Source organism: Malaclemys terrapin, chromosome 2 (genome assembly GCF_027887155.1).
Source record: "Malaclemys terrapin pileata isolate rMalTer1 chromosome 2, rMalTer1.hap1, whole genome shotgun sequence".
Lineage (NCBI taxonomy): Eukaryota > Metazoa > Chordata > Testudines > Emydidae > Malaclemys > Malaclemys terrapin.
The window spans coordinates 112,798,251-112,811,063 of record NC_071506.1 but is presented as its reverse complement, the minus strand read 5'-3'; the positions used below and the strand labels follow the sequence as shown (position 1 = coordinate 112,811,063).

General features: G+C 42.4%; 1 protein-coding gene across 1 annotated transcript in view; it reads right to left on the bottom strand.

The window, feature by feature from the left end:
- ADTRP (androgen dependent TFPI regulating protein) overlaps positions 1-12,534 on the bottom strand; it is a 46,106-nt gene extending 33,572 nt beyond the window's left edge. The window contains exons 1-3 of the mRNA XM_054017167.1: positions 12,101-12,534; positions 2,693-2,827; positions 1,100-1,201 (exon numbers count right to left, since the gene is read on the bottom strand). Of these exons, the coding sequence (XP_053873142.1) occupies positions 1,100-1,201; positions 2,693-2,827; positions 12,101-12,253 (390 nt within the window). The 5' untranslated portion in view covers positions 12,254-12,534. The remainder of the gene's footprint in view (positions 1-1,099; positions 1,202-2,692; positions 2,828-12,100) is intronic.
- Positions 12,535-12,813: the final 279 nt, after the last annotated feature.

The following is a 12,813-nucleotide window of genomic DNA, read 5'->3' as shown; positions in this document are numbered from 1 at the left end:
AATAGTTTTAAAAAAATAGAGGTTGTTTGCATCTGTTAAGAGGTTTGGAATGTAGAAGTAGTCCCAGTGAAACTGGATTAGTAGGCAGAGAGCAGGTAATAGGGTCAAAAGTGCATAATGGCTGCCATTTATCACTCAGTTTATTACATGGATATCACTAATGGGGAAGTGGCATATATATATGTGTGTTCATGCTGCACAAGCATAAGTATTTGTAAATATACATTTATAAAGTGGATGTTTTTAAAAAATCTAACAAACGTTCTCAGTCAGAAATATTTGGGAAGTTCCATTTAGCTTCAAAGGCATCAGAAATTGCAGTGTGTTGCAAAGTTATTGAGTTGGAAAAATCTTAAAAAACTGGAATCTTGAGAGAAACAAGGCTGGGACGTCTGCATGATTATTTCATACTTTTTGGCTCCTCTGATTCAGTCTAGCATTGAACCTCTCCCCTTCCTGCCTCCTTTAGCCCCAGGAGGCTGCCATGACCTTATAACCACCCACAGTTTCCATGTTACTGTCAGCATCCTTATACTTGACTGATGAGAAGTATGTGATTATTCAACACATCATAAAAACAGCTATGGCAATTGAAGGAGAGATCTGGAATATATTTATAGAAATCTGTAAACAATCATTTCAATTCAGCTATTCAGTGCTGTGCACACATTACCTTATGAGCTGTTGAGCTGTCAGATTTTCTTTGATTCTTTCACCTCTTTTAAAAATTCCCCAGTGCTCAGCTGTATTCCTAACCATTTTGTATTTTATAACATTCGGTTTACGGAGACCATTTCTTTTTTGAACTGAAGTAACCTAGAAGGTTTTCTTTTTATGATTACACATCTTTTCATCGATTTTTTTTTTTTAAGAGGCTTGACGTGCCATGATTCACTGACATTCCCTGTGTGCTAAAAGGCTTCTTTAGGCAATTATAGCGCATGCATCCATTCATTACATACAGCTCAATGTGTGCTTTAAATAGACAGCAGGGAGGGAAAAAGTTGTGAAACCCTTTTGGAAAGATAAATAATGCAACAGTGGAACATTCATGGCAAAAGTCTGTGTGTTCTAGGCACTAGTCCGGCTTTTTACTCACCATAGCATGATTTAACCACATTGGAATGATCCCATCCAGGCTCTTGGGGTAAACCAGTTCTCGGTTGTACGTATACAATACCCAAAAGGACATAAACACAAACTGCAACAAAAGAATTTTTGTTGTAAAAGGCAAAGCAGTCTGTAGGAAAAATGTGAGCTTGCGAGATAAAACAACAGATGTATCACACAAATTACAAAGTAAAGAAGGGAAGTTACTGCAAGATGCAGTGTTCTGCTGCTGTTAAAGCCATGTCAGTCTCACCTTGCCTTCTCAGTATTCAGAGTATAAGAAACTCCTCCTCTACTGTATAAACTGCTTACTGCTGACACTGAAATTTCCAGGGAACACATGACTATCCTTGAACCTTTCTTATTTTTCCAGTAGGATCTTGGATGGTCCAAGATTCCTAGGCCTTGGCTGTCATGCCAAAGGATTTGTTCTGCTCAATAACAAAGTAAAAGCAGATAGTGGCAAGACTGATTGTCTAAATCTTGGCATGCCGGTAAAGTCTGTAAGCTTTCATTCCTAAGCTGTAGGTACAGGAGTAGGCTGTATCTTGGGCCCATCTGATCCAATAGGGGAGGATTTACAGTGGGAGGATTTAAGTGTAAGAAATGAATCCCAGTATCAGCTACTGATATCCGAAAGCTCATTTGTACTTTCTTGGCCTGGTTTTACGTTTGAGCACAAGTTGTCCGTATTATGGAAACTGAGGGCATGAGAGGTGGGGAGGATTGTCAATACTAAATATAGCGCATGCAGGTTACAGACGGATGCATCCTGGTGTTCATCCCTTTTCTGTTACATACCCAGAAGCATGCATGGGAGATGTGACAGCAGTGTTACAAGAAGCTGGTATGCAAAGAATGACTAGTAACTGAGATGGCTTAGTCTCAGTTGCAAGAATGGCCTCTCTTGATTCACCTGGCTGAAATGCTTGTGGACCCAGTTAAAGATGAGTTTCAGCTCTCCTGAGGCCAGCTTCTGCAAGCCCCTTTCACACTGAGTTGTACTGACTAAGTGATTTCAGTCTCTGGCCCATTATATGCAGAACCATGTGGCGGACACAATTGTCTACATGTGAGCAGACAGTCCAAAATGAATCTGTTGTAGATTATTCTAAGTAATATCATTTAAGTCTGTTTCTCTTCTGTGTTTGTTTAAACTCATTTTGCAGTCAGGGAAGACAATATGAGGATTTGTTGCCTTTTAAGGACCTTACTAGACTCTTAAGGCACAGTTGCCCTTTCAGTGAAACTACTTCAGTAGATAATTCCAGTGGCTCTGTATGTGTAAGGGTAGCAGAATGTCTACTTTCTGCCCTTTGATTTTGGTGGATGTCTGTTTGCCTATGGCTGGGCTGTAGGGGGGCAGGGGGAGGGGGGCTTGTAGACCACCATGTCGGAGCAACATGTTCAACATTAAACCACTAGCTAGCCTCACATCTGGGGCTAGATTTAAGCATTGTTTCCTCATTTAAATGGATTTGTTCTGTTTTCAAAAGACAAAATGAAGCTCCCTAGTAATATCTGTATCTATTTGGTACGTATGTATATATGATGATTATTATTATAGACATTGGTTACTTACCGTGGACAGAGGGAAAGCCAGGACACTGAAGAGAAGGTCTCTGCAGGAAATTATGTACTTAACACTTGGCAGTTTCTTAATTAGTCTCAACACATCAGCCAGGAAGGAGATCCCATAGAAAACAGCCTGCAAAACCTAAATTAATTACAGATAATGAGGGAATCTTCATCCACCTTTGATTAGCATGTTCCTGCATGAACTCAATACTTGCTCTTTAGGGAGCTGTTTTGTTGGTGAACTACAAGTCAGCACCAGGGAAATAGCTTTTGGCTCAATTTTCCTTATTAACTGAAAGTGATTAAATAAAGTAGTTCAGGAGATTACTTTAACAGTACCTCTCTTAATGGACCGAGCAGAACAGTGTGGTGTGAAGAGTGAGCTTTATTCAGACTGGAAGTGGCAGGATGTGTTGTAAGATAGGTCTTTTTGCAATTAATATGTTAATTGTTAACCTCAAGGCAACAAAGTAGAGACAGGAGGGGACAAATCTGTGGCTATTTGGAGTTCTAATGTTTCCTGCAAAGCAAACACTATAAGTGTTCTCAGAGGTTAGCCAAGATGCAGGGCTGGCTCCAGGCATCAGCTAAGGAAGCAGGTGCTTGGGGCGGCGAATACAAAGGGGTGGGACTCCGACCCCTATTGGGGCGGCACGTCTGGGTCTTTGGCGGGAATTTGGCGGCGGGTCCCTCAGTCCCTCTCTTCCTCCGAAGTGCCGCCGAAGAGGAAGAGAGGGAGTGAAGGACCCGTCACCGAAGAATGGAGCGGCGTGATTGAGCTGCCGCCGAAGTGCCGCCGATCGGCTTTCTCCTCCCCGCCTCCCTCCCACCGCTTGGGGCGGCAGGAAACCTGGAGCCGGCCCTGCCAAGATGGTGCCTCCTGGATGGTGGTGATGTGTTAGAGCTCATGCCCATACTGTACCAATTAACCAATACAAAACACCCTAAAAGGGCTGTGTTAGACAGAGAAGCCACTAGAAAAAGATTTGTCCTGTACTGGGTCCTGAACCTATTTCTGCTGAATTCAGGGGAATGCAAGAGCAGGACTTCACGTTCAGATCCTCAAAGATATTTTAGGCAGGAGTTAGCCACCTCAGTATCTTTGAGGATCTGGGCCTTGGTAACTAGAAATAAGACCTCATTGCACTAGAATTGAGAGCGCTGGTTGAATTATTTTTTTTGCAAATAATGTAAGCAATTAATTCTGGCTCTTTTTTAGTTAGCTAACTTCACAGATGGTCTGATGATATTATGCAAATAATGTATTATCTGTATTCTCTTCCACTGATCATCAAATAATTGTATTTGAAAACAACGTTTCTCATTGTTCAACCCCCTCTGCTAGTGCTACACAATGGACTGTAATGCACTAAATGTGGGAAGAAGTAAAGATGAAGCCTATTAAGAACTTACTGCTCTTTGACTGCTAATCTATGCTCAACTTTGAACCTGAGCTCAATTTTCTTGATTACTGGTGGTATTTTTAAAGCTAGATTCTCTCACTCTTGTGCTGGGAAACTCAGTCTACTGCAAATGCTGGCACTGCTGAGATGGAAAGATACTGTTAAGCATTCCGAATGATGTTTCTTTTGCCATGATCTCACCCTGATTCAGATTTTTATTTTGAGTTTGTGTGATATCTAAGGCTGGACTGATTGCTTCTTCAGGAGCCTAGAGAGGTGGGGCTTGGGAGGGGACACCACTGGCACAGCACTTGATCAGAAAGTTTTAGATGGGGAATAGAGGATGGGGAGCAGGATGGCCTCCCCCTGCCCACCAAAAAAAAAAAAAAGAAAAAGCTATTTCAAAACACAATACTTTGTGCTTTCATAGTGTAATTCCCCTTAGGGTGTCAATATTAATATTTAAATATTAATGACTTAAGCCTCACAACACCCCTAGGAGGTAGGTAATTAGCTTTAAACAAAAGATAGGGAAACTGAAGCACAGAAAGGCTAAGTGACTTGCCCATGTATGTATGGGGGAGTATGAGGCACGGGAAGTATGAGGCAGAGGGGGAGTTGAATGCAGGTCACTTGACAAACAGTGCTGTGGCTCACCCCCAGCACCATTCTTCCTCCCAAAGAGGACAGGAGGCTTATGGACCGCATAATGCAATTGTCATTAAAAATAACCCTGCAAGAACCACAAATACTTACAGTTCCAGCTCATTTCAGTTTGTGACACAAAAACAGTCTTTTAAATAAGTGTGTGTCTTTCACCATTGACTTTGAGATCTTCCTTTCCAAGACTGGCCTCTCTAACTGTGGGTAGAGTTTTGGACTCTAAGGGCTCGATCTTGCAAGGTTCTGGACCCAAAGCAGCAAAGCACTTAAGCACATGCTCAACTTCAACCGGACTCCTCGTCTACTTAAAGTTAAGCATGTGTTTAAGTGCTTTGCCGGATCAGACCCTGGGGCCCCATTCCTTGAGGCACACACATGGGAGATGGGTGCTTAAGAATTGCTCTTTTTCCTGTATGCCATTGGCTATAACTACTGCAGGCTGGAGAGCAAGCTACGATGTTCAGTTCAATACTTTCTCCCTATACTTTAAACAGCATGACAAATGGCAATGAAATGACCTGTGTGACATGATGACAGTGAAAGTCTGGTGACGCATGGTAACTATTCGTTAGTAAAGCATCTCATAGGCTTTCCCTATTTGAGAGAGGCATGGTTCCCAGAGTACAAGGGTCTGATTACCGCTTTTATGGCAAGCCCTACATTAATCATGAGACAGACATAAACTTCATTTCCCCCCCCTTAAAATCAATTAAAACAAACATTTGGATGGAAAAGAAACAGATGGTCCCAAAGCATCCAAGCTCTCAATCTAGCATTCTTTCTGTAGTTTACAGAAGAGGTCAATAGTATCTTCCAGACTGAAAACTTTCCATTCATTTTTCTTTACTTAGGTTGCTGTGTGTGAGCACTTGCACGCTCACACACCTGTATCCATAGGCCCCTATTTCAAAAAAAAAATCCTGGAATTTAATCTCAGGAGAGTACCTTTAAGAAACCCAACATTCTACCCTCAGCTACAGTAATAGAAATCCAAAGTAACTGCATTTAATTCAGAGTATTTCCATTAGTATAACTGAAAGGACATCTGAGCCCAAGGTTGCTATAACTATACTTAAAAAAAAAAAAAAGTAAAAAATCAGGAAATTAACAGTTTAAGTTAATTAACCACCTAACTGAAATAACATTCCATATCAGGCATGGTTTAACAGAAATAGAGACATGCTAACAATTAGTGTGCATACTCAAATTACAAGTTGCAAGAGCAACTATAGACTTTGGAAAGTTAACTATTGTGTCAGGAAAGGAATTGTGGTACTACTGCTCACTTTAGGTGAAACTCACTTCTGTGCAGAAGGCCTGCCTGCGGCTTAGGAACACTTCAGTCCCTCTTAAGCCTTATTTGGAGAGTGTAAGTGGGACTAATTAGTGCACAGGGGTGAATTTCACCCCTTAAGGGTGCATCTACATTTTGAACCGGGGGCATAATTTCTGGCTCGAGGAGACATACCTGTGCTAGCTCTGATCAAATGAGTACACTTAAAAATAGAAGTGTAGCCTCAATGAAATGAGCAGTGGAGGGGCTAGCCACTCCGCCTATGACCAGGCCAAGAGACTAGGTATGTACTTGGGACAGCTAGCCTATGCTGCCACTCACGCTGCTGTGGCTACACTTCTATTTTTAGTGCTCTAGATTGATCATAGCTAGCACAGGTATGTCTCCTCAAGCTGGAAATTATGCCTCCAGCTGGAAGCATAGACATACTTTAGAGGAGTGCAGGAGTGAAGCCCTGATACCACAGGGTATGTCTACACTGCAGCTAGACCCCTGTGGCTGGCCTGTGCCAGCTGACGGGGGCTCACAGGACTCAGGCTAAAGGGCTGTTTAAAAACAATGTAGACATTTGGGCTCAGGCTGCAACCTGAGCTCTGGGAGCCTCCCACCTCACGGGGCCCTAAGGTCCAAACTCCAGCCTGAGCCCAAATGTTTACATTGCAGTTAAACAGCCCCTTAGCCCGAGCTCTGTGAGCCCCCATCAGCTGGCCTGGGCAAGCCATGGGTTTTTAATTGCAGTGTAGACGTACCCCCAGATATCCTGTAAACACTGAGAGGTGCTCTGTTGCTGTGTGCCTCCATAGGTGCCTGCTGTTAAGTGGTTTCATTTGGATTATACTCAGCCTATGTTTTCAGGTGTAACAAGAGAATTTAACCCCACTTTAAAAATGGAAAACTGAACACAGCCATAATTATGGAGTCATCACAAGTGCTTCCATAATATATCACAATACCATAGAACACAGAGGGACTTGAACACGAGATCTGAACCCTCACAAACTCAGGAAAATTCATACCTGGACATGAATCCACATTTTGCAATTATGTAAGTATAATAGAAAATATACAAAAGGATGAAATTATTTCAAGTGTCCCTATGACTTTCCAAGCAGCAATGTTGGCACTTGCATCTGCAGCTGCTCTCAGTATATAAATCTGCCAGATGTAGTTCAAAAGGATTCCCCAAAGTGTTCCCCCCAGAACAGGAAGAGAAATAAGAACAGAAACAATCTGAAAGAGAGAAGCCAATGATTAACCCACAGAGAAGGATGGGGAATTGACTGGCCCTTCAGGACAAACCTCTCTGTTTTCTATAAACTATTTTTAGTGCCACAGTGATAAGGGTTTTAGAAATGCTTACATACAGACAGACAGGACATGTTTAGTTAACTGTACCTATTTAATTTGGCCAGACAGATCAGTTGAACTAAGAGGCAACAGTGGCAAAAATCAAATCTCATCTAATTTGATCAAAGCAAGTATTTCCATTTATTTATTCCCGTGATTCATTTTCAAAGACAGCATCTGGCTACCTGAATGTATCTAATTCCCAAATTGATAGTCATAAACACAGCCCACAGCATTTTGTTTAATGGGGTATAAATCTGATATTCCATGTGGGCTGTTAGATATGGAAATCAGGTTTTACTACATTCATATATATTCACACTATAAAATTATAGAAAATATGTGCAATAAATATTCGCTCTATTTGAAAACAAATAGGAAACAGTACCTTTAGTACAATCAAAACTATTTTAATAATGAGAGATTCAAGTGTAATGAACAAAATTTGGGAAAGAGAGTTTGGATGCAAATATCTGTTTTCAGATGTCCGGGAATGTTCTTTATGCACTATTCTACTTGTGTATATGCAATAAACCATTTTATGTGATAGATGGAAAGATTCTGGGTAATAACTTATTCTGGATGCTGCATTATTAGTTGTATCGATGTAGCAACAAAGAACCCCTGTCATGGACCAGGATCCATTGTGTTAGCTAGGTACTGTACAAACACAGAACAAAACAACAATCCTTGCCCCAGAGATCTTACAATCTAAGTATGTTTCATGTTACACAAAATAGATGTAAAATTGTTCTTATCTGTCCAATAGTCCCTTCTATCTCTTCAGGAACTGACCAGTGAAAGCCTTTGATACTAAACACACCTTGAGCTTTTATTTTTCTCTTGTGCAACACCACCCTACATTATCACCTTTTGGAGGCTCTGACTGCAACAAATAGTGTAAGTAGGTAGGTGGAATTGAAGTGGCATATGAGAGCTGGAGTCTGGCTCTTGGGAGGCTCTCACAGCAGGTGCGAATGTCGAGAAATTGCTAAAAGAGGAGTATACATGAAAGCAAGTGTGTGCTTCCAAGCAGAGCTGTGCAGGACCTGGAATGTCTGTGGCATGGGAAACTTTGCATTTCTGAAATTATTTTCATTCTAAATCAGAACAAAAAGTCAGAGATTGGAATGGAAATTTTCAAAAAAATCCATTTCAGAAGGACTAAAAGGAAAGGTGATATTTTTCCAAGCTGGCAACTAGGAACTTGGGCAACCTGGAGCCCCAAAACCCTACCAGATGGACTACTAGTGATCCAGGCAGCCCGGTGAGCTCACCTACTGGCAGGCTGACTGTGGGAAGAGGAGGTAGGGCACAAGCAGGAAACCAGGTTGGCCCACTGGCCTGTCTGCCTGCCTGCTTGAGTTCAGTCTAAACTTCCAGTGTAATCAACACGTTCCCTCAGAATGTTTTGGTTCCATCAAATCAGCATTTTCTGACAGAAAACTGTTTTGGTCTGAAATTTTTCAGCCAGATTTACTTCCAAGAGACAGATTCAGTATCCCCTGAAGCATTACAGTTCTGTTTCCAAAGGCTGCACAATTTTGAATAGTCTCCTAGTTATTATTTGCTGGTGCACATACCCAAAACAGACCTCTCTAGTGCCCCTCATCTGAGCAGGAAATTTTAAAGTGCTGTTTTTCTGCTCCCCATGTTCTCCTGCCCTTTGACCACTGCCCAGCCAGCCCCAGGGTGTTGGCTGCAGCCTGTTTCCACCCAGTGAACTGGTTGCGTATGTGGGCTTCTCCTCTGGAGGATACAGGAGCACTTGGTAGTGTGAAAGATAGACACTGGGGAGAGACTAGGGGAAGCAGTCAAGTAGAGGAAGAAGAACAGGAGTACTTGTGGCACCTTAGAGACTAACAAATTTATTAGAGCATAAGCTTTCGTGGACTACAGCCCACTTCTTCGGAGAAGTGGGCTGTAGTCCACGAAAGCTTATGCTCTAATAAATTTGTTAGTCTCTAAGGTGCCACAAGTACTCCTGTTCTTCTTTTTGCGGATACAGACTAACACGGCTGTTACTCTGAAAGTAGAGGAAGGCTCATCTTTGATCTAATTGATGATGATGTGCAAACAAGGAGTGATCTATGTATTGATATGAAAACAAACAGAATTAGAGAAAGACCAAGTGGCAGGTTTGACTGCCGAAAGGAAATTGCAATGTGTACATCATTTTCAGGGGCACAACCACACAATTGTAATGTATACATGGCTATGCACAATTGTAATGTATACATGGCTATGCACGTTGGTGTATTTTGGAAAAGTCTCCACTACACATTTGGAGCTACATCTTAAGGGACATAGAGAGGCCCCTTGTTCCCTAAAGGGGAGCTCTGTGGTGGCCTTTCTGATTGTAAGGTTAGGCCATCTCAGTATGGAACATGGAGCAACTGAGTCATGAAGCAACTGCTCTGCCTCAAAAGGGGTAGCGGTAGCGAGCTCAAGCATTAATTCCTCGCCCCCTCCACTAGGCTTCTGGTATCCTAACCCCTTCCTCTCCCCTCTCTTTTTCTGACACATATAGGGACCCTGGAAGTTACTACTACCCAGACATATTAGCAGACTCCATAGAGCAGCCTGAGCAGGTCAGGGAGGGAATGGGGGATTGGGTGCTTGCTATAACACCCTCCCCACTTCCTCAGAAAAAAGCCTCAGGAGAAAGAGGGATTTTGTACCAAAGAGGAGCTTCTGCTTCCTCCACCACTTCCTGCCCCTGTCTGAATCTCACCACCTTTCCTCTATGACTGGCGGGTGGTGTCTTCAGCCCAGTGGACACCCCTGATGCTGACTGCTCCATTTTGGAATAGTCTATTCTGCTTCTGAAAGGATGGGGAGGAAAAGCAGCACAGTCATTTGCTGTCGCCCCAGGCTCATAGCGAGACACTGGGAAAAGGGTAGCTTCACCCAACATCACTCCCCTGGTGACCCAGTATGGTGGACAGCAGAGCAGCAGGGCCACAGGGAGGGCTGATTGTAGATCTGTCTGAGGGGGACCATTTTGCCTCAGGATTTCTTTACTGTTTGGGTGGCACAAATCCACTCCAAGGGCCGGCGATGTTGGCGGGCCCTGCAGCAGCACAAGAGCAAGCTCATGTTTTGGCCCTCGGTGGGTAGGATGCTGATGGGTATCTCCCAAGGAGAGGAATTTATAAACTACTTAGATTACTCCCCAGTGTTTCCTATTTTGTCATTGGTTTTCATTCATGGTTTTTAAAAATACAGCATAAGAATGCCCAAAGGTATAGCCTCAAGTCCTGCCCAGCCTAAGACAGGACAATTGTGGTTCGAGGAAGCTCAGACAGGACATCAGGGGCCCATGGGGTGGCTCACATTGCTGGTTGTTAGTAGCCGCAGCAGGAAATATTTATATTGACTACTACTGTATATGCTACACAGACACAGAAGAGCCAATCCCTATCCTGAAGGGCTTAGACTCTCAAAGTGCTTTAATGAGTGCCACCGTGCCCTCTATTGTGTGGTAACTCCCAGTGTGGCATCATCCAGTGGCCCTCTAGGGATAAGGATGGACATGGGCAGGGCTGGAGGTTCCACTGCTATATAAATCCATACACCACTGACTCGGTCACAAGGGAAATGCAAGGGCTAGGGAGCCTCGAGGCTAACTAGTGTCCCTGAAGGGCTCCATTGCCAGAACAACAGCTCAGTAGGAATCCTATCCACAAGCCCCTATCTCCACCCATAGAAATCTCCTTTGCACAGCCCAGCTACTTGGGCTAGTTACTCGGACCAAGTTTTGTCCCATGGACAGCATGTGTTATATGTTTTCATTTGGTTAGTAATGGTGTGATATTAGTACTAATGTCAAGTTTCAGAGTAACAGCCGTGTTAGTCTGTATCCGCAAAAAGAAGAACAGGAGTACTTGTGGCACCTTAGAGACTAACAAATTTATTAGAGCATAAGCTTTCGTGGACTACAGCCTCCGAAGAAGTGGGCTGTAGTCCACGAAAGCTTATGCTCTAATAAATTTGTTAGTCTCTAAGGTGCCACAAGTACTCCTGTTCTTCTTAGTACTAATGTGTGATGCAGAAATATATTATTGTCAGTATATCACAGTGTAATTCTAAGAGAAACAGCAAGCCACTGATCACACTTTTTGAAATGCATGAGATAATATTGCATGTATTTCTACATTTCTTTTTGCCCAGTGTGACTTACAATGTTTTCCCCCCCACCCCAAACAATTTTTTAATTAAGTACATGCAGTGATTGGCTATTACCTCACCATATTTTGTTTTACTGCTTGTTTATTTTGTAATAGCTAAAATCCTATTCAAAGAACTGTAATTATCACTGCATGCATGCTACTCAGTGCTGAATATACATCTACTAATACTAATTGGTAACTATTCTACTCCTAGGATTAGATAACATGCTTCAAAGCTGTACGTCCTTCCAGTACACATTCTACATTTCTTTCCTTCTCACGATTAATTAGTCTCTTAACAATCAGGCAACTAGCTACAGTATATATAAACTTTAAAAGTATTGCAATTTGCTGCCAAATATTCTTTATACATAAACAACACAAATGTGGATACCTATTTAGTTTGCTTTGGGGTATAAACCATAAAAGAAAGCAGTATAACAGCAGCAAATACACCAGCTGCATATGTTTTGAGGCACAGATGGTAGACAGACAAATAGACAGATTGGTACCACTGTATACTACGGGCTTACCAGATTGAGAACTGTCAGATATTTCCACTGCCTACCATAAAGGAACACTTCAGACGGCCGGTCTTCGGCTCTTACCAGTGAGATTGAATAGGTTACAAAAATATACCAGACAAAAACAAGGGAATGGTACAGAGCCAGCGTAGCGATTGCCATGGTTCCGCTGTGAGTGCTCTTCAAGCCCTAAAGCAGCTTTTCTTTTAATGTTCAGGAGCCATGAGTAGGAAATTGCGCTGCAGGAGAGTGTGCTGTCCGAAGAAAGTCAGGACACTGCTCACAGGAAACAAATATTACAACCCTGGCTGGACTTTGCTTCTTTTTTCTTATCAATAGAACAAAAAAGAGAAGCTTGGGAAAAAAATAGGCTTATTCCTTGGATTTAAATGCCTCACTCAAGATTACTGAAGATTAGTTGCAGAGTTACATAAGTTTTGGTGTTTCTGCACCAGAGGAGGAGGGTATCGCTGGTTTTGCATAACTGAGTTTCACATTCTTTTTGGACAAGTAGGAAAAAAAAAAAAACCTATTTTTCCTTCTGGTGTTGCCATGAGCCTGGATCAATTTGGGAGCACTTTTGTCACTTTTGTTTCAACAAAGAAAAAAGAAGGAAAGAGTAGAGGCCTTTCAAAGGGGAACTGAATACATTTGTTAGTGTTGTACAAGACGGAGGACCTAAGGGATTAATACACTAATGTTAGGCTTCTTTGGTTTCGTAA